The 23273-nt window shown below is 37.2% G+C and overlaps 2 protein-coding genes across 4 annotated transcripts in view; both read left to right on the top strand.

Moving 5' to 3' along the window:
* The window catches only part of tfdp2 (transcription factor Dp-2), a 35977-nt gene extending 34132 nt beyond the window's left edge, over window positions 1-1845 (top strand). For all 3 annotated transcript variants that reach the window (XM_060888157.1, XM_060888158.1, XM_060888159.1), the window contains one exon: window positions 45-1845. In XM_060888157.1, the coding sequence (XP_060744140.1) occupies window positions 45-180 (136 nt within the window). In that variant the 3' untranslated portion in view covers window positions 181-1845. The remainder of the gene's footprint in view (window positions 1-44) is intronic.
* A 2356-nt stretch (window positions 1846-4201) lies between these two features.
* On the top strand, window positions 4202-22860 carry atp1b3b (ATPase Na+/K+ transporting subunit beta 3b). The gene is made up of 7 exons (XM_060888754.1): window positions 4202-4557; window positions 14746-14874; window positions 15907-16005; window positions 17638-17825; window positions 18222-18272; window positions 21192-21278; window positions 21841-22860. The coding sequence occupies exons 1-7, from the start codon at window positions 4452-4454 to the stop codon at window positions 22006-22008; spliced, it is 828 nt and encodes a 275-aa protein (XP_060744737.1). The 5' UTR covers window positions 4202-4451; the 3' UTR covers window positions 22009-22860.
* The last annotated feature ends 413 nt before the right edge of the window (window positions 22861-23273 follow it).

Below are 23273 nucleotides of genomic sequence, written 5' to 3' on the forward strand. Positions count from 1 at the left end.
GTATAATATATGACATATTCAAATAGCGTAATTTCTCTCTCAAGTCACAGCAGCACTGCTCCCTCATACACCTCCGAATCTCGGGGCCAGACACCCAGCTCTTTCAATGAGGAGGAGGAGGATGATGAGGATGATGACGACGACGACGATGACGACGATGAGCCATCTTCTCCAGAATGAACTCGGAAATCAGTGTGCTGACGCCTTGTGCTTCCCTGAGACTGGGCCTCTGTTCTGCTGTTTGACTTTCTGCCAAATCCACAGGTGGAATAAGACACCGGGAATAAGCTTCCACTTCCTCGTGATGTGATTCCAAACTCTCCATCTGTTTAGCCCTCTGTATATCGATCTCTGTTTTTCATTGATCTATCTATCTTTTGCGAAAGGGCGTCCACACACATGCACACACACAATACTGGTTATGTATCTGGGGAGGACTGATCAGTTGTGTCCTAATGGTGCTTTTTCTCCTTGAATACACCAGCAAACCTCAGGTCAAGCATGAGGAGGTAGTAAGTGCTGCCAGGAATTTCACATCAACAGTTTTCAGTTGGTCTTCATACTGCCTCAAAACCACCTTTTCACTCAGTACTCAGTCTCAATGTATTTATTACTGTCCTGTTCCGTTATCAGTGAAATCTCTTGTGTTTAGACAACAGCTAATGCTTTATTGTTTTAGACAACAGCTAATGCTTTTTGTTTTTTGTTTGCACCTCCCCCATATGTGCTGTTAAGAAATCGATAGCTTCAATAGTTAATCGATAACTGTTTCCATGTTTAGTGTGGAAGTATAAAAAAAAAAGTTCATTTTCTTAAGATTCTTCACAGTTTTGTTGTGCATCGCCTAGTTTTTTCATGTCTTGCCATTTACTGCAATAGAATGAAATGGGGACAAAAATGAAATTACCATAATGAGATTAGGTGCATATGCCCTGAAGAGACGCATGCTAGGGAGTGAACTGTTTTTCTAAGTGTGATGTGTAGAGTAGCATCTCCTGCTAATGTCTGTTTTTTTGCTAGAAATTTATAGCAGATATGAAAAGGCCGAAACCAGGGAAATCTCCGTCTTTGACCTACTCAAGTCAGCATTTTAAACCTAGAAACTTATTTGAAAATCCAAAAGAGTAATATTATTATTATTACTTGTATTTTTCTCTGGTGGTTCCTACTTTGGTTTGGAAATGTAACTGTATGTATATGTATACATAAACTTATAATTTTGGTTACCTCTGTGTCTCTACAGCAAATCCTTATTCTGTACAACAAGCAGTTATGATTTTTATTTATTTATTTTTTTTATACACTTGTGCAAATGGTTAGATTCATTTCATGTATGATTGTGAGAGCCAAATTGTTGGCCAAATTGGTGGCCAAAAATGGGGAGGGGAAAAATCTCTGCTGCTAAATATCACCCTGTTCGGCTTGAGCAAAAATGGCAAGACTTTAATTTGTTTGGAATTTCAAACTCTGATTTTATTCTTCCAAGGGTTTTCTGCCAAAATATATACAGTTATCTGAGATTTTAAGCTTCTCTCAGTTTTTATACTCTGGATAGAACACTGACATTTTGTGGTAAATAAGTCAGCGAATTATGATAAAGGCAGTGCAACATTTTAAATGTTTATACTGTAACTGTGAATAAATACTTTGGGGTTTTCTGGTATGTTATCACATCAGAAGAGAATGATCGCATAAAGGAATTGCTAAACATTTCGCTTCTGGGTTACTTAAGAATTCCTAAACTCGCTTAATTAATGGTGGGCAAGATATTTGTCCCAAAATGTTTGAGATATTAGCTTACTTAAGATTCTTTGAGGGAATAAATAAAATTAAACACAAACCGTCCACATTGTTCTGCATTCTAATGTGTTTATTTAGATGAACATCTTCAAATACTTGGTGTGGTGTCACTTTTTCTCCTGATTGTTTTTTTCTTTTCTTCCTCAACCAAAACTGAATAGTTGATTTGGAAAAAAACATCTGGTCTTTTTTTCCAATGTTCAGCTGTGTAATTTCAGCGAATAGCTGCCCACTGAAGCCTCGGATCTTGGCTGAAAAGAATGGATGTGGTCTTCTGCTCTTGTAGCTCATCTGCTTCAAATTTTGACATGTTGGTCATTCTTTTCAGCACAACACTTTTCTAAAGATTGATTATTAAAGCCACTATAGCCTGCCTGTCAGGTCAAACAAGTCTGGAAATTCCCCTCTGACCTTAGGTTTCTGCCCACAGACCAGTCCATTCTATGTAAACTATACATGCTGTTGTAGGTGAGATCAGCCACAACAAGGCATAAGCAGTTATATATAATATATACATTCAAACTAGCCCATCAATTATGCTTTGATGAAAGTCACTGAAATAAGATTTCCACCATTCTAATGTTTGATGTGGACATTAACTGAAGCTCTTGCTTCTACTTAATGCCCTGCCGCCCCATGACTTGCGGTGTGAGGCGATCTTATTAAATCTCTGGTCTGTGTATATGCATGCCTGTGAACTGTTTCTGCAGTTTTAGGCTAAATGCATAAATCAATGTATACACATAACTTGCATCTTGATTAGCTACATTATTAATGAAAATGACAAGCAATTTTTTCAATATTTTACAAAGTCTTTGTAGTCGTATTCTTAACATGGTTGTGTTGTTGAACTGTACAAGACAAACAATGCTGACAATTTTTTTTTTTTTTTTTTTTGAAAAAATGGCAAATATTTGACTGGGCATTCCTGCTTTTAGCCATGTTAGAAATTATGAGGACTTTTCCTGTTTTAACAATAGTTTAATAGTTTATTTTTTCCTCTAGCCAGGTAAATGGGATTTAGTAACAGAGATGGATACACGTTGTGGGACATGGCTGTATTGTAGAATACTTATTACTTATAATAGCTTAATAATACAAACGAATGTTTTCATCTCTAAATTATATATAACTGTTTGACCTTACAAAAAACGAAACATGATACTTTGTTTTCATGACTATATCATAATCATGCTAACTGATTGTCAGCAAGGATGGGACCATAGAAAACTGCCTGTTAAGTGTACACTAAGGATATTGATATTTTAAACATTTATTTCAAACCACTCATTTTTGTCATTTTATTTGGATTTTGTGGAAGGATATTTAAGGTTTTATGCTACCTAGTGTACAGTATGGGCCAATGTCTTTTTATACTTTTTTGCATTCTTTGCTTCTGTCCTAATTCCACCATGACAGAAGGATTGTTGTTGTTGTAAGGTATAGCAGTTACGACAAACAACCTCTCAATGTCTTGTATTGTGTGTAATGTCTTACAGAATTACGCAACTCCAGTGCACCTTCTAATCAAATGCAATGATTATAATCTAGAATTATGATACATAGCCCTGCAGTGCCAGTGATATCGTCTGGCACTACGTTGCCTGGTGTTTCCCATGTACTCAATATCTTTTGTCAGAATATAGTTTAGTATCATGGACAAATAAATCCACAAGTTATCAGATATTTCAGGCCACGTGACTAGCAACCTTGAAGAGGTTTTTTTAGTTGAGGTTCTTTATAAAGAAGATAATAATGCTTCTCTGTTTCAGGCTGTTCAGTTCTGTCCTGAATACAGATATACTGTGTCCTGTCTACAAATGTACAAATTTGACACGTTCTGATCCTTATGATCTCTTCGAGAACAGTACGCACTGGATGAGGCCTGGGTGTAAATTGAGATTCTGTGACTATTTTTACCAACACGTTCATCAAAAACAAAAGGCATTCAGTGAACGCTGCAGAGCTGCACTGTCATAGGGTAAGTGCTAAGTGTGTGTGTGTGTGTAAGATCTGAAAATCCTAAACCATGCTCGTGCCATGGTATTTTGTATGTTTTATGTTTACAGGTGTGATGTGTAGGAAGGAAGCATCATATGTAGCTCTTTTGTACTTCAGCCATTATAGATCATCACACAACACTTAATGCATATTGATCTGGATGTATTGATCCATCTTTCTCTAGGGTTCTAGATCTAAACAGCACGAGGGTGCGCCTAGAAACGTTTTTCAGATTGTCCCTTATAATCAGCCCCAGAGTTAATCACGTTCACACGTGTTCTTGTGGGCGGGGTTTAGGATTATTATTTTTTTTTAGCAAATATTTCACAAAGTGGCAACAACCATAGAACACTACACGATTGTAGTGTTATAATTTGTGAAGTTCTCGCCCCTAACGAGATTCCTAGCGTTGACCAAACTGGTGAAACCTGAATGTTGGTTCTTATACAAGGGTCTCTGTGATTGCCTTGGAATTTGTGGAGCCGTATTGCGCATGCGCAGCTTCTGACAGCGCCGCGCTCGTGGAGACGCACCGCACACAAACCTCATTCATTTCCTCTCCACTCGGAAGGGGCATCCCTGCTCTCTCTCTCTCTCTCACGCGTTTGCTTTCCCTGTTTCCTGCAATCCAAGCCGTCTTCACCCTCACCATGTCAAACAAAGAGGAGAAACCAGAAGGAAAGGAATCGAGCTGGAAAGATTTTATCTACAATCCGCGCACGGGGGAATTTCTGGGGCGCACTGCAAGCAGTTGGGGTAAGAAAAGCTTCTGAAAACCTGCCTACTAGGGTGTGATGTCAGATTCTACAATGCTGCTTTGACGACTGATGAAATGAAATGGCACGCTTTACACACACACACGCACGCACACCGACACATGCACACACATACATACACACGCGCGCACACACCCCTGCAATGGCTTTCATAATAGGGTCCCCTATAATTAGATGTTATTTATGATAGCATTTGAGCATTGTTTGTTTGTAATGTGGCCTTTGGAGTACACATGATTTTAGTATCATATGATTTATTAATGGTGTTTTTTGAATAAATGTCGCGCGTGATGTTTTTTGGTGATACTCTAGACTCCAATGCGCATTAAAGCGCATGTTTGATGCGGTGGTAAGGGGCGACCTGTGCTATGTTTAGCGGTTTCTCAGAGCCGAGACGGTGCGCAGATTAAGTTTACTGACGTCACCTTCATCATAAAATCGCAGGAGAAATAAATTGCCGTTCAAATTACCGACTGCGGTAGCGCGCGCTCCACGTTCTCGCTCGGCTGCGACGCAATGACGCAGCACATTACGTGCATAATTATGCAAATGAGCCTTTGCCGTGTTGCTCTGCAAGGAGAGGAAAATTCCGCCGGAATCTTTTGTCAGATCTTCGAGTTGAATTCATGCCGCACGACATGCTGAGTGTCTGAGGTCGTGATGTCTCTCTAACGTTAGCAAAGCTACAGATTGTGTGTCTGGGTTTATAAGTGTAACGTGCTGCTATTTCGTAGTACATTCTACAAGATGGGGGTTGGGTCCAGTTTCTTAAATTACTCCCTGTTGCCTAGTTACAAGCTATAAATGAAATGCCAGCTGCCGGTTTACATTTTTCTGTTTTCATAAAATAAAAATTCTAAGCTTGTGCTTAAGCTTGTAGTTTACCCCATATTACTAACTACAGCTCTGTAGTTTACCCCATATTACTAACGACAGCTCTCTAGTTTACCCCATATTACTAACTACAGCTCTCTAGTTTACCCCATATTACTAACGACAGCTCTCTAGTTTACCCCATATTACTAACGACAGCTCTCTAGTTTACCCCATATTACTAACGACAGCTCTCTAGTTTACCCCATATTACTAACGACAGCTCTCTAGTTTACCCCATATTACTAACTACAGCTCTCTAGTTTACCCCATATTACTAACGACAGCTCTCTAGTTTACCCCATATTACTAACGACAGCTCTCTAGTTTACCCCATATTACTAACGACAGCTCTCTAGTTTACCCCATATTACTAACGACAGCTCTCTAGTTTACCCCATATTACTAACTACAGCTCTCTAGTTTACCCCATATTACTAACGACAGCTCTCTAGTTTACCCCATATTACTAACGACAGCTCTCTAGTTTACCCCATATTACTAACGACAGCTCTCTAGTTTACCCCATATTACTAACTACAGCTCTGTAGTTTACCCCATATTACTAATGACAGCTCTGTAGTTTACCCCATATTACTAATGACAGCTCTCTAGTTTACCCCATATTACTAACGATGGCTTTTTCCTTGATGCATACATGAGTTCCCTGATATTCTCTCTCTCTTTCTCTCGTTCTCTCTCTCTCCGTCTCTCTTTCTCTCAATTTCTCTCTCTCCCTCTTTCTTTCTTTTCTCTCTCTCTCTCTCTCTCTCTCTCTCTCTCTCTCTCTCTCTCTCTCTCTCTCTCTCTCTCTCTCAGTGCTTCATCCCTCCCTTTGGTTTCAAGGTCAAACTGATTTCCTCCATGCTGCTAGAGGCCCATGATTAGATGCGGATTAGCGTACAGAGTAAAAAGGCCCTGACAAATACCCAAATATGTATTGGATGCATTACATTAAATAGTGTTTATATACAATAATTAAGCAGAGAATAACAAAAGGACAGTATGCCTTTTTTTGTAAGGCCTTAAGGCTTTTTTAGATCAGTATGTGGAAGGTTGAGGTTTAATTCTAAAGTAATGCATCAGTGTTAAACCTTAAGAACATATTTATTTATATATTTCAAGGTACCTGTTAGAGGATGTAATACTCTGCATCCGGATAGCTGTAGTGCACAGATGTCATCAGATCATGGGCGTCTTCCATTCTGATGCTCTCCAAGCTCTGCTCTGCTGCCATCTTCTCCCTAGCTTTTGTACTAAATCTGATCTTCATTTATTAATTCTGATTTTGAGTGCTTGTGTTTTGATGAGTTCCTTGCAGATTCAACAGTTGCTCCTATCCAATTTCCTCTCCTTTTCTGAGAAAAAGACAGCAGTGGCAATATTTGTTTATCTTGCATAAATGTAAAACTATGACTCTTAAGTCTAGCTTTAGAATGTCTATGGAATTCTGGATATATATTTAATATTTTCATTAGAAGCCTTCAATGAGAAGCCTTCTTTCTTGCACATAGATTTATTTTGATGCTTAGGTGTTGTTTACCTGACTAGAAAATGTCCCTTTCTCCTGTATCCGGTAGGTCAAATCTGTGAATGTGAATTATGAAACATGACCCAATCAGACTGGAAATATTTGTTTGGGTCTGGAGCAGACAAGAACATTCTGTGGACTACAACCACTAGTCTGTATTGGTGAACATTTTGATTGCCTAGTCTTGAATCATTTTTGTTCACTTGAAGTAGAGAATGAAAAATCCCACTACCAAACAACATTATGTGGATGGACATTTGTGGTGGAAAATGATTACACTAATGATTTGTGTCACAAAAAATATAAATTACTGTTCTACTGTAGGAAAAAAAAAAAAAAATTCTTCATTTTTATCTTGAGTTATTATTCTAATAAGCTCTTTGGACAATTGATTTTCTGCAGTTATTCCTTTCTTTATGAACCATAAAGGCAGCCATTTTCTAAATAAATAATCTAAAGGCAGTATCATTTTTGTAATTCAAATGTCTGTATTAGTTTCATTAAATGATCCTTTTAGACTAACAATTATTGTCCTGTTTAACTTTTAACATATCATTGTTAATGCTTAATGCCTCTTGCCCTGATAATGCTCTTACGTGACCTCTGTACAGTATATACTCTGTATATATCCTTGACTGACCAGTCAAAATGATGACTAAGTAGCAGCTAAAGTGGGATGTAGGAAAGATCTATTTATTCTGTCTGTGTGTATTCCCTGCAGTGATGGCAGCACAGATCTTGGTATGTCATGTTCATGATAGAGTAATGGAAAAACTGTAATGCCTGCATAGCTTTTATCCCAGCCCCTCTCTGCACTCCCTGGAGAGATGACGAGAGTGATGTATTAAAGGGATAAAAGGCTTGGATTTGAGTTAATGGCTACGTCTTTCCTTCTTGTAATCTTGGCTCTTCACCCTGAGCACTTCTATTTCCCAGTGAATTAGCCCAGGTTACAGCATAGAAGCAATGGACACACTGAGCCATAAATTTAATAAGGGAAAATAAAACAATGCTGATCAGAGAACAACAAAATTATACTTAAATTTTTTAAAATATAAATTTTTAGTTTGCTTCCTCTTTTAATTAGGTGCAATCAACTGTGAAACTGTGAAATCCTAGCAAAACTTCATTCGGTTAACCTTATTAGATTTTAAAAGATGAGATTTACAGTTACCTACATTTTAACTGACATTATCTAATCAATAAAAGCGTGCTATAATTATTTTCCAGTCTGTGTTTCAGCAGAAAGCTTTTGCAGAGTGTATGTGGACAAATAATTACTCCCAAAAAGGTGAAAACCCTCAGGTGTAGTGTTTTCTGTCAAATGCATAAATGTATGGAACTTAACAAGTGCTAGATTCAACTGTTTTCTTCTTCTAAATGTGTTCACACACAAAACTAAAGGACCTGAAAGTTACAATTGCAACATATTTGTTTATTTTCATTTTTTACGACTATATGTATATGTTACTGACAAGTTGTCAATAAATTAGTGGTGTTGCATTTTCTATTTTTTGTATAATTTTGTCTCTCAATTTTAAAGCTAAATCAGCCCATCAGCTGTTTCCAAAGCTTTTAACTTAAAAAATAAATAAATAATGTGTGTATATATATATATGTATGTATATGTAGTAATAGTTATGTATTATAACCCCATTTATCCTGATCAATACTATATCTTTGTATTCCACTGCTGTAGTATATAATAGGCTTATTGTAATGAACATAATGAAATGTTTTTTTCTAAATTGGTCAGTAATGAAATGACGGTAATTTAAATATTGAACAAAGTAAGTATGATTATAATTTTAGCCTTTATCTTGAGGCCCATGCATTTAACTCAGCTTTATACATTCCGTTATTGGGTTATCTTCATGTTAGTCATGCAGTCACACCAATTCAGACTGATCGTTTGCTGCGACAAATGAATAAACTAAAACAATGGAATCTATTGGAAATTAATAACTAACTGTAGAAAAAATCCAAACTTAAATGGCCCAGAAACACGTATGCATTCATTGTGTACATGAAAGGAAAAGACTTGCTGTATGTTTGTTAGACAGTACAACAGATGGATTCAGGCTTTGTTTGTGTGTTTTAAACCTTTAGCTTATGCACTGTTTCTCATCTGGACTTAAAAGTAGAGTGTAAACATTTTCAAGCTGGGTAAACTCCAGTGGGTATTAAGATATTGTGAGTTATGCAGTGTTTGAGCCATTCCACACATGGTCAAAGGATTAAACGACGATACTGACGCACTCGTCATGCACTTCCTGATTTGATTAGATGAATATGAGCTACAAGAAATGGAGTATAGATTGATTAAAATCTTTTGTGTCTATTAACCAATAAGCAAGCATACAATAGTTTTTTTTAAATCGCTGTTTAATCGACTAGAGCTTCACCACATGTCCATGTATCTCCTGGGCTCAGGCTGTGAAGGTCGTAGCATTTGTCCGTGTGCATACTGACACTCAAGCAGGTTCGAAGATTATGATACAGTTTCACTCACACTGCATAGCTCTTGCATCACTTATTTAAGCTCACATGAATATAGTTCACAGCAAACCCTTGCCTTCCAACATAATAGATTAAACTGAAAATGTGGGAACACACTGAAGTGCTCAAGCAGGTTTGAATTAAAGTCTGAGTGGACAATTGGACCATGTGTGTGTTTGCGTGTGAAGATGTCAAATTGCATTTTTGGACAGCATGTCTGTGTTTTTCCGCATTTATAACAAACAGTAATTTTCCCATCATGAATGGTTGCTGATTAATTTAAATTGTTATTTAAACACTTAACCACAATGAAATATCATGATTTTTTTTCCATGACGGCCTGAACCAACTGATGACGAGAGTTTGTCTGCTGTAATTGGGTAAGTATGTTTCGGAGCCGTTGTGAATGAATTTGGAATGCTGCCCCGGCCCATCATGGCTGGTTTCTCATCCTTCTCTCAGCAGCACGGACCGATCGTTCCCAGTTTCACTCCCACCACAAGCTGTTCATGCCTGTTTTATCTCTCCCGTACATAACCACTTTATAGTAAAGTTTGAATTAGTACTGGTATACTCAATGTGTTTAGTAATTTAATTGAGATGGCCTTCTTAGCCTCACTCTAAAACTGGGTTGGGTTTTGTTGCCTTGCCCACAGTTGGTAGTTTATAAAGGCTATTGAGACAATGTTCTGAACATAATAGAATTTAATCACTAAAACTCTGAGGGAAGCCTGAATGTGGGACTTGGCTTACCTGCATTTACAATGACAACAAGGCCAGCTCAGGTCTCTAAAGCACACAAAGCTATGCAAAACACACTTAAAGGTCTCATATGTGTGAAGTAAAGCAAGTGAAAAGATAAAAAGTGGGGGTTTCAGACATGTAGAACCCTTTGAAGGGATTGCACACGCATGCTAATCTCATTTGCTTCTGCTTTATTTGGTAGGTTATAGTATTTTATTTCTAACCCATCCTCTCAATCTGAACATTATGACATGATTATTTAGTGACATAAGTTGTACTGCTGTAATTGTCTCTATCTAGGCTATCATACTGGACCAAAGTTGGGAACATCCTTAGTTTAGCCATAGCGTTTGGTTTTTTTTTTTGCTTTTTCAAATAAAGCAGACCAAATGTGAATACAATTTGCCTGCTGGAAAAGCTAATTCAGTGAAGAGGAAAAGATACAGGATGTGAAATTTGCATGTTTGTCCTCTTCGTGGTTATTCTCAGGTAACTTTGATTTAGTAATTCACAAGATTCACAAGAGTGAGTGTTTTGGTTTCTGGTCAGGAAAATAACAGAATAGAATGTACTGTGCATCATTTATGCTGTTAGCATGGAACTGTCTTGTCCACCAACAGAGGCTAGGGTTCTAGATCTTTTAAAAAAAAAAGTCGTATATTTTAAGCAATGTTGCAATGTAGCCAGACACAACAAAAACAACAACTTTTAGATGTTTTAGTGTTTAGATTGAATATGTTTTACAAAATTTTTGTGAATGCAGCCCAATCCAACCGTGCAGTCTGGCACCTCTGGATAATTCTACATATTCATATTTATATTAACATATTATTTTGACAGATTATCCCAGTTATGGACTTTATATATTATATATTTTAATATTTATATATGTCTTACAAAACATGTATGCAATCATTCAATGCTTCCAAATGTTGACAAATCTGAAACTGAAATGTCATTGTAATAGTGTTGGTCCTCCAGTGATGTTGGTGAAAATTATTGAAGCTGTATAATGAACTGTATTCTAAATGATGAAATATTTGAAATTTTGCAGACTGGTCCTGGTTTTCATTACAGTTTTTAAATACAAAACATTTTTGGATCAGAAAATTACAAAGAAAAATGTCCAGAATTGATGGAAACTTGTCCATCGCTGTTTTGCTGATTGGCTCATGTGGTTGATGGTTATATCCAAGTTCTTCAAAACATTTTCAGGCAGTAGTGTGTATAATTGGTCTTAACAGGCTCATAACAGAGAGCCTGTAATGAGTGGGAACAGGGCAAACACTAAGCAGGCTTTATAGCCTAATGGGCTGTTTTTTGGCATGTACAGACATTTCTGTCTGGGGCAGAGGTTACAATAAATGTTAAAAGGCTTTCAGTTGGTATCTGTTTATCACATTGTTTTTGCATTACATATCTATAAGCAAGTGTCTTCAAGCCATAGATGCCATACTGAACCATATTGACCTACAAAAATTCCACCCACGGACTGCAGGCTTTGTTGTTCTGCTGTGCTACTTTCCCAAACCTCAGCTTGTTGGGGTCCAGCCCACAGCCCCACAGCCCCCGGCTTCCTGCTGACTGATATTTTTATCCGTGTTAGTGAGTCACCAGGAGAAGTATTGAGATCTCTGGGATTCAGTTACAATTGAAGGAGGGAGACAAACTCCATCAGCAGTTAAGAGCAGAAAGCCAGTGATGAGGAAACTCTATGATGGGTTTTGGATGGATTTTCACTATTTCACATTGAGAGATCTTTTATAGACACCCGAGTGGAGGGAAGTGCAACTGATTTGTAAATCCTTTTGATCTTTGACAGACACAAAGTTGCATACTGGAATGATTCCTATATAACTTTAGCATCTTTAAATAATTTTATAAAAGTAATAAACATTATAAACATTTTAAATGGGATTAACTGTGGTCTACTGTTTGAACAGCCTGAAATTTCATTGATTTCTTTGCTGTTAGTTAATTCTGAATGTTGTTTGTCTAGGACACTTTCTAGACACTTTGGGACATTGTTTTCAATGTATCTGTTCTTGTTTTCTATTGAGTCAACAAAAGAATATTCATAACTACATACTACTTCATACTACTTCATAACTGTCCAATACTATGAATTTTTTGTAAATGTGTAATGATAATAGTAGGGTTACTACTTACTATTTCTACAATATGCTAAACAAAACATGATTAAATAATAAAAATTGACACAAAGCTTTTAGTAATTCCAATAAAATGTAACCCTAGATCTGTGAATTAGAATGCTCTTTTACAGCATTTTAGCTTGATGGTATTCTTAGATCATGACTTATTTGTACTAACATTTTTTTCAATAGAAACAACAAAACCAATTCTGCAAGTTGATATGCATTATGGTCTCTGCTACATGCAGAAAATGTAAATGTTAAAAGGTCAGTGGTTCCCAGTTGGATTTAATGTTGTCGGATGTAATTCATGTCATTTTATTGCCATATTTGAGATGTACAGTAAATATCCTGCACAAAGATTTTCCATGTTTTGGATGGTAGTTTTACAAACCAGAAGTAAACACAGTTGGTTGCCTGACTGCAAACTGCTGCATGATTTTAAAATGTGTAAACTCATCAAAATGATTAAAGGGCAGGCAAGTGTCAGCCAACTGGAGGAAGACCAACATAATATGACACTTACAGATGCAGACACACTGTCATTTCATTTCTCATGCAATAAAAACACTGCCTTTTATTTCTGCAGGGTACTATCTACATTATGTATCTTTTTTATACATAAAAAGGTCACTCTCATGATGACTTGTCATTTGCAATAATGCCATAATTGGATTATTTTGACTTGATGATGTTCAGATGAATAAGCTAATATTTGCTGTAAAATTCATTGAACTGGCATTTTCCAACAGATCCTGACAGTGAGATTGAACAGTATGACAAAAATAGCATACTTTATAATACATTAAATTGCAATATTTGTATTGTTTGCTGACAATTTAGTAGGGGACCTTTAAATAAAGAAGAGATCATTAAAAAGGTTGGTACAAAAATAGATCTTAACATGCAATCACTTATTTATAACAATGAGTAAGATTGCAGTTATGAATATTATAACAGCTGATGACTTCAGAAAAGTGTATTGTGATGTTAATATTTTTGAGTGTTAGACCATTTTTGTTGCCATTTGAAATTTTGAACAACTTCAAGCATCCACTGGCCAATTTATCTACCGGTGACTGTCATTAAGTGCTTATTATTAGAAATATCAACCTCCTTCCTCTGCAGTGTCCTACTACACACAATCTTATTCGAAACCTACTTAGCTGCTAAACATGCATGCTTTAACAGATTCCTGGATAGCACGTGTCCCCTTTTAGGAGGCCTTATTGATATATCTAGAACATCTGAAAAATGTACGCTTCAACACGATCAGTGAATGAAGTACGTAGTACTGTGTCTGAATGTTGTCTCCTTTCTCCAGGCCACTGCTGTGCCTTCACTTAACTCTCCTCCCTTAGATGTTGTTATTTATAGTAGCAACAAACTACTTCAGATATGTATCTATAAGTAACTTTAGTCTCTCTCTCTCAGCCCTCAGTGTCTTTCTCTCCCCACAAACACTATTTTTGTGCTTTGCTTCAGCCAATATGAAAAATGCATTACATTTCAACTCCATCAAACACTTTATAGAACGTTCTAAAATATATCTATTTTGCAAAGGTCATTGCATTTTCCATTGGTTCCCAATTTTATTATTATAACATGTATATTACTTTCATTAGTTATGGAATAGAAATGAAGTGTCTAGCAAACACTTTATTTGAAATTAGCAGTTGCTTCAGCAACATCGATCATTAAAAGGTTCGATGACTGACTGTTAAGGGTTAACACCCTTTTCTCCCAGGTTTGTCAGAAACAAGCAGAGTGCAAAAATCTGGGGGTTCAGAAGGCCAGTTTTTTAAAACACACCTGTGGTTGAGATGCTTCCAAACCAAAATGAAGTTTTGCTTTGTGGTGTGTGGTATTTAGTTATAAGAGTACATCTCAGTAATTCTGTAAGTTATATGGATAGATCACGGTTTCCTATGCACCAAGGGTGTTCAATCTTATCCACAAAGTGCCGGTGTGGTTGCAGGTTTTTGTACCAACCAAGCAGAAGCCACACCTGATTCCACCTGTTTAATCAGTTGTTCTTGGCTTTTAGTAGACTCTGGTGTGGCTTCTGCTTGGTTGAAATGAAAACCTGCACCCACACCGACCCTTTCCAGATAAGATTGGACACCGCTGCTATACACAGTCATGTACAAGGTTTCACATAGTCATCTGTATTGTTTCTATCAAGGATTAAATGACAAGAAAAATGAAGTTGGGCTAAAAGGTGGGTTGGACCTCCAAAGTCTAATCCAAAATGAATTGCCGACACCAAAGAGCATCTGTATACAAACTGTATAGGCGTTCTTTACTGTTCCTAAACCTGCAAAATAGTAAAGTTCTGCCTCTTTCTCTCTCTTTTTCTTCTTCTCAGCTCTCATCTTCCTCTTCTATTTGGTCTTTTATGGCTTCCTTGCTGGGATGTTCTCTCTCACCATGTGGGTGATGCTGCAAACACTGGATGATTACACTCCCAAGTACAGGGATCGAGTCGCCAACCCAGGTATCACCTTCAACCTTTCTCAAGTAAACATAACGCACAGAAATTCATGTCAATTGGTGGTTTTGGAATGGGGGGGGGGGGATTGTAAAATTTTAATTATGCACTTATCCAACTACACTTGCTTTACAGGATTGTGAACTTTCTTTTAGAAAAACCTGCTGAGTCATCTGTTTGTACTGTATGCTGTCCATTAGACAGTAGCCATTTGACATCCTTCTGATATAAAAACATTAGCAATCAAAGACTCAGTGGTCACTTTAGACATTCTCTTCTTGTTCTCCTGTATCATAAATTGTAATGCTAATGCACTTTGGATTATTCTCTGAGCATGTATCTTCCAGTTTGGGTTTCAGAGAAAAGAAATGTATGCCCATAATCCCAGTAATGTTATCATCAACATATGGTAATGGTACTGTATATGGCAAAGTGATGAGTGGCACAATGGGTAGCGCGTTTTCTTTTTTTTTCTTTTTCCATAACACCTTAGTAGCCAATGAACAAACATGTATATAGATGCCCTTAGATAAGAATTATCAATTAGAAGGAATTGTTTATATTTTAAGGTCATGCACTTTTGTCTTAATTCACCTTAAACTGCTGTAACAGCAATTAATTATTTGTGAGATCTTGTCTGATTCTGAATACCTTTCTGAATTTGATGCTATTTGCAGTGCTATAAAAAAAATAAAAAACAGGCGAATACTAGGAAACCATTAAACTAATATGATTAAGGTTCATTTTGTGAAAGCAATAACTGCTTATTAGAAATGAGACAATGACAGATGAATATTTTTCGGATCTGTGGTTATATTGATGTATCGTTGGAAAACCCTGAATTTCTTCAACGTATTCATTCAAGCCTAATAAATCGAAAATGTTTCTACTAGCATCAATGGCATCTGATGCTAATTTATAAACATTACTGCTTTGAGGATCCCTGAAAGTGAAATGTTTATCTGTGAAATAAACTGAATAATATTAAGGTATTTACTACATAAATTATATGAACTTGTCCTGCTGGTGTGTTGACAGGTCTGATGATCAGACCCAAGAATCTGGACATGGTAGTAAACCGCTCTAACTCACAGCAGTACAGCAAGTATGTCCAGGAGCTGGAGGACTTCCTCCTGGGTGAGTAGTGCCTCCTTTTGTAAAATGCTTAGAACTGCAGGAGAACTCAATGAGCATGCAGAAGGAACACAACAGCTCATAGTAATTCAACAATTCAAGTGGGACATCTATTTACAAATACCTAAAAGTCATTTGATGTTTCATGTACATCACTGGCTAGAAATAGGAAATGTGTTTAGGTGTTTTTTCCTTCATAATATGTATCTTTGCATGTTGTGTAGTCTAAAGTAATTTATGTAAAGTGCTAAATAAAGCAATCTCATTCACAAAAGTTCTTGTATGAAAAAAACAGTACATTCATACATAATTAATAATAATACTAGAGATAATCGATAGGAATACCAGTAGTTGCCGGATAAAGACTATGCTGAGTGTTTATAATGATTAAGATCTTGATACTATCGTAAATTGCCTGGGGAATAATTAGTACTTTAACCTGGTTGTCATAAGTGGCACAACAAGAGACTGCTGGAAATCATCTGGGAGTTCTGAGATGGCTGTTCAGTCTGTTGTGGACATGTAACAGCATTGCACATTAAACATTAAGTTGATGGAACAATGAATTCAGCCTAACTGACAAGAATCGGTGTTTTTGTACATAAGAAATGGGAAATGAAACATGGTGGCTGATGGCCTTGTCATTGAAATGCAGCCATTTTGGATCCAAATGGATCCATTTTCAAAATGGAAATTCAAGAAAGATATGGTGGTTAAAGTGGTTGCACCAAGCCGCCACTATTTTGTCTGCTTCTCATTTAACTGGTGTAATGGAACAGTTAATAGATCAGAAATAGATTTAATTTCCTATGGCATATTGTGGTTCAACATGAATGTTTTCATCATTCAAGAGTATAAATAATCCAGGCCATTTTTCTTTGTTTTTTGTACCCAGTGACCTAGTAAGCAGGTTCTCCAAACCTGTAACTGAATGAAAGTCCCTTCCTGTTTCAATAAAGAAGAATAAAGAATTCCTCACAGCAAAAGAAAGAATGTCCTTACTGAGTCAGTTTTCTGTTGAGGTGATGGTTTTAAGGAGGAAGTTTTTAGACCTCCTTTTCATGGCCCCTGTCTTAATGGGGTGGGCAAGTGTGGTCCCTAAATAGAGCTGCTCTGTTGCACAGGAGTCTGTTGAAGACAGCTGCCATTCAGTTCCAGCTGCCAGTGACTGTTGCCTGTCTGACTCAGTGCTCTTGGCACATTCAAAGCTGCTTCCATCACCACCATGCTATCTGTAAAAAAAATATACAGGATAAGATGCTTGTTATTGGCACTTCAAAATGGTATTGGGTGCACACCTCAGCAGCACTGTCTCGGCTATGTGCTGTGAGTTCAGAGAGCAAGGAGAACACAAGATGTCTTATACCTTTCTACAACTTGAGGAAACTGCTAGAGATGCATCTTAAAGCTGGCTGACACGTTTTTTTTCAGGCCATATTCCTAGTAGATCTGTCTTTTTTGGAGTTAGCCACAAGGCAGTGGATAATTAGCGCTGCAGTGCAACACAGGCTATTTGTTTTTGAATATCCCTTGGCAAATGATCCTGAATTCAAAACAAAAACTTATGTATTGTTGAGTAGCAATGTGGTATTGATTTAATATATAAATAAATAATACTTTCTCTCCCCCATATAGATTATAACGATACGCTGCAGGAGCAGAATGTGCAATGCAAAGAAGGTGACTATTTTGACCAGGACGGTCCAGAAGAGAAACAGGTATGCCAGTTCAAGCGCAGTCAACTGCGTCAGTGTTCTGGTCTGGCTGATACAAACTTTGGATATAGCGAGGGACAACCCTGCGTGTTAATCAAGTTGAATCGGGTAAGTCCATAAAACACACACTTTTAGATTAAAAAAAGAAGAATTTGATGCTCATTTAGGCAAACCTTTTCAGTCCTGTATATTAATGAAGAAATACCTAATCTAAAACATTCTCATCTTAGCAACTAGAACCAAAGACAATGTTTGTCAATTGTCCATAGGGCTGTCTCTTGAGTTGTGGCTCAGATTTTATGGTTCTGATTTACTGATTAGAAGGTTATGAGCGCTAGGCTTGGCATCAGGGTATATGGGCTGACACTGCACTTTGCCAGGGCTTCCTATTAAGATTTTCTAGTTCCCAGTTCTAGTCTTTCACCACTCACACAATTTTATTGGATCGATTTTTGGATCAAATAAAGATTTTTTTCATTTGTGTTTTTTGGTTGTGTTGTGTAGGTTATAGGTCTAAAGCCCCAAGGACAGCCATATGTCAACTGCACGGCCAAGGTAAAACGCACCACCTTCCTGCATGTGTATATGCAAATTATAATCAACCATGTTTGTGAGGCATGTTTGTTTTTGGTAAATTTCTTTTGTTCATTATAATGAATGTATGAGTGCGTGTTCATTTTGTTTTTCAATCATGTGTTTGTATATGGTCTCTCTCCATGCTGCCTTGGCAGTTCACTTAAGTGGTAAGAATTGAGGCCCAACCTCCCTGCTGTCACCAGGGACCTTGTTCTGACCCTTTTTCGTAACATTGCTGCTTCTTTTTCGGCTCCTGTCCTCTACTGCTTGTGTCTGCCACTTTATTATTCCCTCATGCAAGACACAGTGTACTGTATACCTTCAAACCCCCAGCTAAAGGAAGTGGAAGAAAGCGATGAAATTCTCAGGCTTGTTGCACCTCATTCTAAGCTGGAACATTTTCCAGCTCTGTAACTCACTAAGCAGTCAGCTAGCAGAATTCATTTGGTCAGTTAAATACATTTTGGTAACTAAACAAACCAGGTAAGAGGGAAATTATTTACTTGAGATTAATATCTTGTTTGTAGCTATATAACAGGGTTCACATAGACCAGCTACTTTAGTCTTGGAGCACTTACTGTAAGTTATGCACTGACTGTACCTAAATGATGGTGGAAGTTTGAATACATTTAATATTAAGGTCACAAAGTTTTGATAAGCAGTTGAACTTTATATAGTTTTAGCTGGGGGAAACTGGCTAGTCACCATACATGCCTACTGTAATGTACTCCCTAGCTTTAAACACCCTGCCCCTTGTTTACTTGATTGCAAACCTTTGAAGGTATACACGGATAACAGGAAGGGTGCTCTGTTCATTTTAGGAAACAGGCACTGCTCATACTGCTCCCCTGATTTCCCCTTCTAACAGAGCTTGTTTTCCTGCAGGTTGCAGTATTGCCTTCAACGCCTTTGTGCTTCCATTAGAGATTACATTAATCTATAAAGGAGTGGATTGTGTTGCTTGACCTGACAAACTAACAGAATGAAGGATTTGCAGTAGGCAGGATGCATCTTTCACAGTGACGATCCATTTCATCTCCAAAGCTATACTTTACTTACACTATTGAGCAAATTTGAAGTAGTAATAATAGTACACACATAATAGAACATATTGCAGTTTATATATTTGATTATAATTCAGTTTTAGTTCTTATGTTTCATTTGTTGTTTTGGTGAGGCAGGTGTGAGATACTGTTCATACGCAATTTAAAGAAGGATTTAGTACAAATGTGGATCAGTTTTAAGAAAATGAGAGCTGGGCTGCTACGTATAAACCTTCTCATAATCACTCCTTACATGTCTGGTAAACATGTTCTAAAGCAACTTTTATTCAAAATAACTTGTAGTGGTGTTAGACCTAAATCCGAAGAGTAAATTTGTAAGCATGAAGCAGGACATTTACGACCGCACAGTAAATTGTATTGAGAGCCCATGGATATGTATAAGAATTAGGCTGCATGTGAAGCACAAGAGTTTTAACAGAAAAAATACATTATAATTATAACTAATAGTGTTTCAGAAGATGACTAGACAGTTCAAAAGAACTCAGATTTTGTGAATTCTTGAACCACAGTTTACTCTTAGAAGCTTTATTCATACTGGACCTGGTTTAAAGTTTAGCAAGTAACTTTTATCTAACCTAATTAATCTAATTTAAACAGTCTAATTTGAATCAGTCTCATTTATATTCCACAGACAGATGTGTGTAAATTCATATTTCTGTGTATCTGATATATCCATCAATATATTTTTAAGATATGACCCTTACACATGATCCACCTATTACACATTATCATGTCATGACCTAATTAAGCCTAACCCTTTGTATGCAAGTCCCATTTAACAGCCACATTTGAGGCATTTGAAGAGCTGCACATTTACTACTGCTAACCTGTATAACTGCTTATCATAATCCTTTACAAGATGATGGAAACACCTCAAGAAACACAGATTACTGGCATTTACATGTGACACACCAAAATGGCAGAAACATTTTATGTGAAAGGTTCCTGCTGTTTATTCTATGACTTTTAATTTTAGAGGAATGAATTTTAATATTCTAAAGAGGAAGAAATGTAGCGCATCCAGCTGTACCGGAGACGGTCAAATTGACTGCCTATTTCTAAGCTCTATCAGATCAGTGAATTGTTGAAAAGGCCTGATAGACTTCAGCTATTTTAAATCAGCTATTTATTTATCAGAATTTAATTGGAACCTTCCAGTCTTGGTTAAAATCTCTGTCTAGCATTATTTGCATTATGATCTAGTTTTTGGATCTCTTTTAGAGAAAACAACTGATGCTTGATAATCATAGCGAAAGATTTGAGTAGTGCAAGAAAGTAAAATGGCATAAGGAGTCATTTTGTTTCATCTCCTTTACACAATAGAGAGGTTTGTTCCTCTCTACTCTTTCTCAGCACAGAAAAACGATAATAGGTTTTAATCGATTTTGTGAAAGCTACAAGAATCCTGTTACTGTTGAATTTACATGATTCCATCATTTTGTCCAGTGTTAAGCAGTGGGATATGAAGTGTTTTCCAAGGAAAACACATCAGGTATTATCTGGACATGCAAATTAGTAGTGCGTATGTCAGAGGAATGCGTGCACTTTGTAACACGAGAGGTGGTATGTACTGAAGCTGGACTGTGTATTTGCCTTGCTGTACTGAACATGAATGAGAGACTGTGCTTGTCTGGGGGTGGGATAAATATTCTGTGTTCCTGACTGTATGTCAAGAATAGTAACATATTGTTAAAAGTGTCACCTGGCCATCATCCAGTTCAGCTAGCTGGGTGAGAAGAGCCTGTTGCTATAGGCAACAGCACAGGACACATCGAGTGCCATTCTCAGAAAGAATAATAGCACAACCTCACCCTTCATCCTCTTTCTGTTTCAGAGAGAAATTCCTCTGCAGATGCTGTATTTCCCAACTGAGGGCCGCATTGACAAGATGTATTTCCCCTACTATGGCAAGAAATCACATGTGAGTATTATAACAGAATAAAAGATATCAGAATCAGCTATGGTGATGGTAATATGAGTAATATCTGTAATTCTGGTCTTTATTCCATACCACAACAGAGTTTTTTTTTTTTCCACTCTCAAGTAAAAGTAAATAAATCAAAATTTTTATTTTCTGGTCAATTAATTTCCTCATCCATATGCTCTATAGCACAAAAATTCAAGGACAGTTTAATTCTGAAGGAAATTAGAGAAATGTTCAACCCAATACTATAAGGACTCCTGTGTTAAGTTGGCAGTAAATGCAATGTTCAATACAGAAAAAACTGCAGTGGATTTTTTAAATTTTGCAATGAAAGTATTACAAAGTTGAGCGGAAGCTCTTACTGAGCACAGTCTGCATTTTTCGACTTAGAGTGCTAACTGTACCAGAAAACTGGAGGATCTGCCTAAAAGAGATACTAGAGTAGAGCTAGTTTACAATCCTGTTTGTCTTTACCAGTTGCACATCACTGGTGAGCCTTGATTAGTGCAATGCTGTGTATGACTTGCTTAGATGAAGGCAGACATATTTTCTTTTGCAGGCTAAATATGTGCAGCCACTGGTGGCAGTAAAGCTGCAGCTAACTGAGCAAGACTATAACACACAACTGACCATTGAGTGTAAAGTGGAGGGCTCCAACCTGCGCAACAACGATGAACGTGACAAGTTCCTGGGTCGAATCACCTTCCGCATTACAGTGACCAAGTAGACTGGGTTGCTCACCGGAGCTGCACGATGTCCATCACTCGCATCCCAGTCCCACAACCTGTTCTCCTTACACACACACTTGCATGAGGTAGCCCCTCGCTCCTCCCATGTCACACTGCCTCTTGACATCTTGAGGGTGCTTGGCATTTATCGGTACTGTACTTTAAAGGTAGGTTCATAACAGGGCAATGGGCGGCTCATATAGTAATGTGTGTAGTGTGTGTGTGTGTGTGTGTGTGTGTATATATAAATATATATATTTAGATTTCAATTAACACTTCGTCCCTTCTACACACAAACCCCTTCACTGGAAAATTTAATAAAAGTAAGTGCACATTCAGCGTCCCTCAACCCATCTCTGTAAGACACAAAGCTAGTGACATCGTGCAGGAAGCAGGGACCTGTAAATAGACGTGTCAGAGCATAGAGTTGTATGTCTATTCCCTCTTATAGTGCTGTGCAGCCTGCTGTGTGTGTGTGTGTTTGTGTGTGTGAGTGAGTGAGATATGTATGTATATGTGTATGCGAGTGCCATAATGTGAAGTCTATATGTACATATTTAATGGATTTTAAAGACACTTTTTTTTTCTTCCTGTATCATCACACACTATGTCTGACTGCTGTAAGAAATCAAGGCTATGATACTATATATGTAATAAGAATTGTAATTTAAGATTTTGGAGAAATGAAAAGGTTATTAAGGTGGGGTGGGACACACGCAAGTCTTTTTCCAATCCATCACTACCATCCGAGGAAAGTGATTTTTTAAAACCTCTGCAGAAACTGTACTTTGTGCAGATGCCTTAAGATCTGTTTGGAAACAACTTCAAATAAAGGAGATTTTAAACAAGGACACAGTTGTGTTTGCAAGTCATTCGTTCCTTAAAGAGTTTTGTGTTTTGATCATAGGTGGCATCCGAAAACTAATTTCAGGGTTGCCAGGTCTGCATGACCAAAGCAGCCCAACTAACTTACAAAATGTTTGCTCAACAAAAAATATTCCAATACCATGATTGTCACTGTTTCTTTCAAAAGAAAAGTCTCATTTTTCAAAACCAATTCAGGCTTAATAAAATATAGAGACGAATTCCAACCAATAATTAAAGATAATGTATTCCTGCTATAACACAGCTTCATAGTGTTTTACATTTTGAAATGTAAATAATCCTTGTTAATTAATATATTATACTTGATCTATTCATTCCTTCATCTTCAGTAACTGTGTCCTGGACATGGTTAGGACGGGTCCAGATCCGTCTGGGAAAA

Source organism: Tachysurus vachellii, chromosome 15 (assembly GCF_030014155.1).
Source record: "Tachysurus vachellii isolate PV-2020 chromosome 15, HZAU_Pvac_v1, whole genome shotgun sequence".
Taxonomy (NCBI): domain Eukaryota; kingdom Metazoa; phylum Chordata; class Actinopteri; order Siluriformes; family Bagridae; genus Tachysurus; species Tachysurus vachellii.

Bases quoted from the DNA above. Each gene is read 5' to 3' on its own strand.
- atp1b3b (XM_060888754.1), top strand. From the start codon at position 4,452: ATGTCAAACAAAGAGGAGAAACCAGAAGGAAAGGAATCGAGCTGGAAA. The intron at 14,875-15,906 runs GTATCACCTTCA...GTGTGTTGACAG, and splicing joins GGATCGAGTCGCCAACCCAG to GTCTGATGATCAGACCCAAG. The intron at 21,279-21,840 runs GTGAGTATTATA...TTTCTTTTGCAG, and splicing joins ACTATGGCAAGAAATCACAT to GCTAAATATGTGCAGCCACT.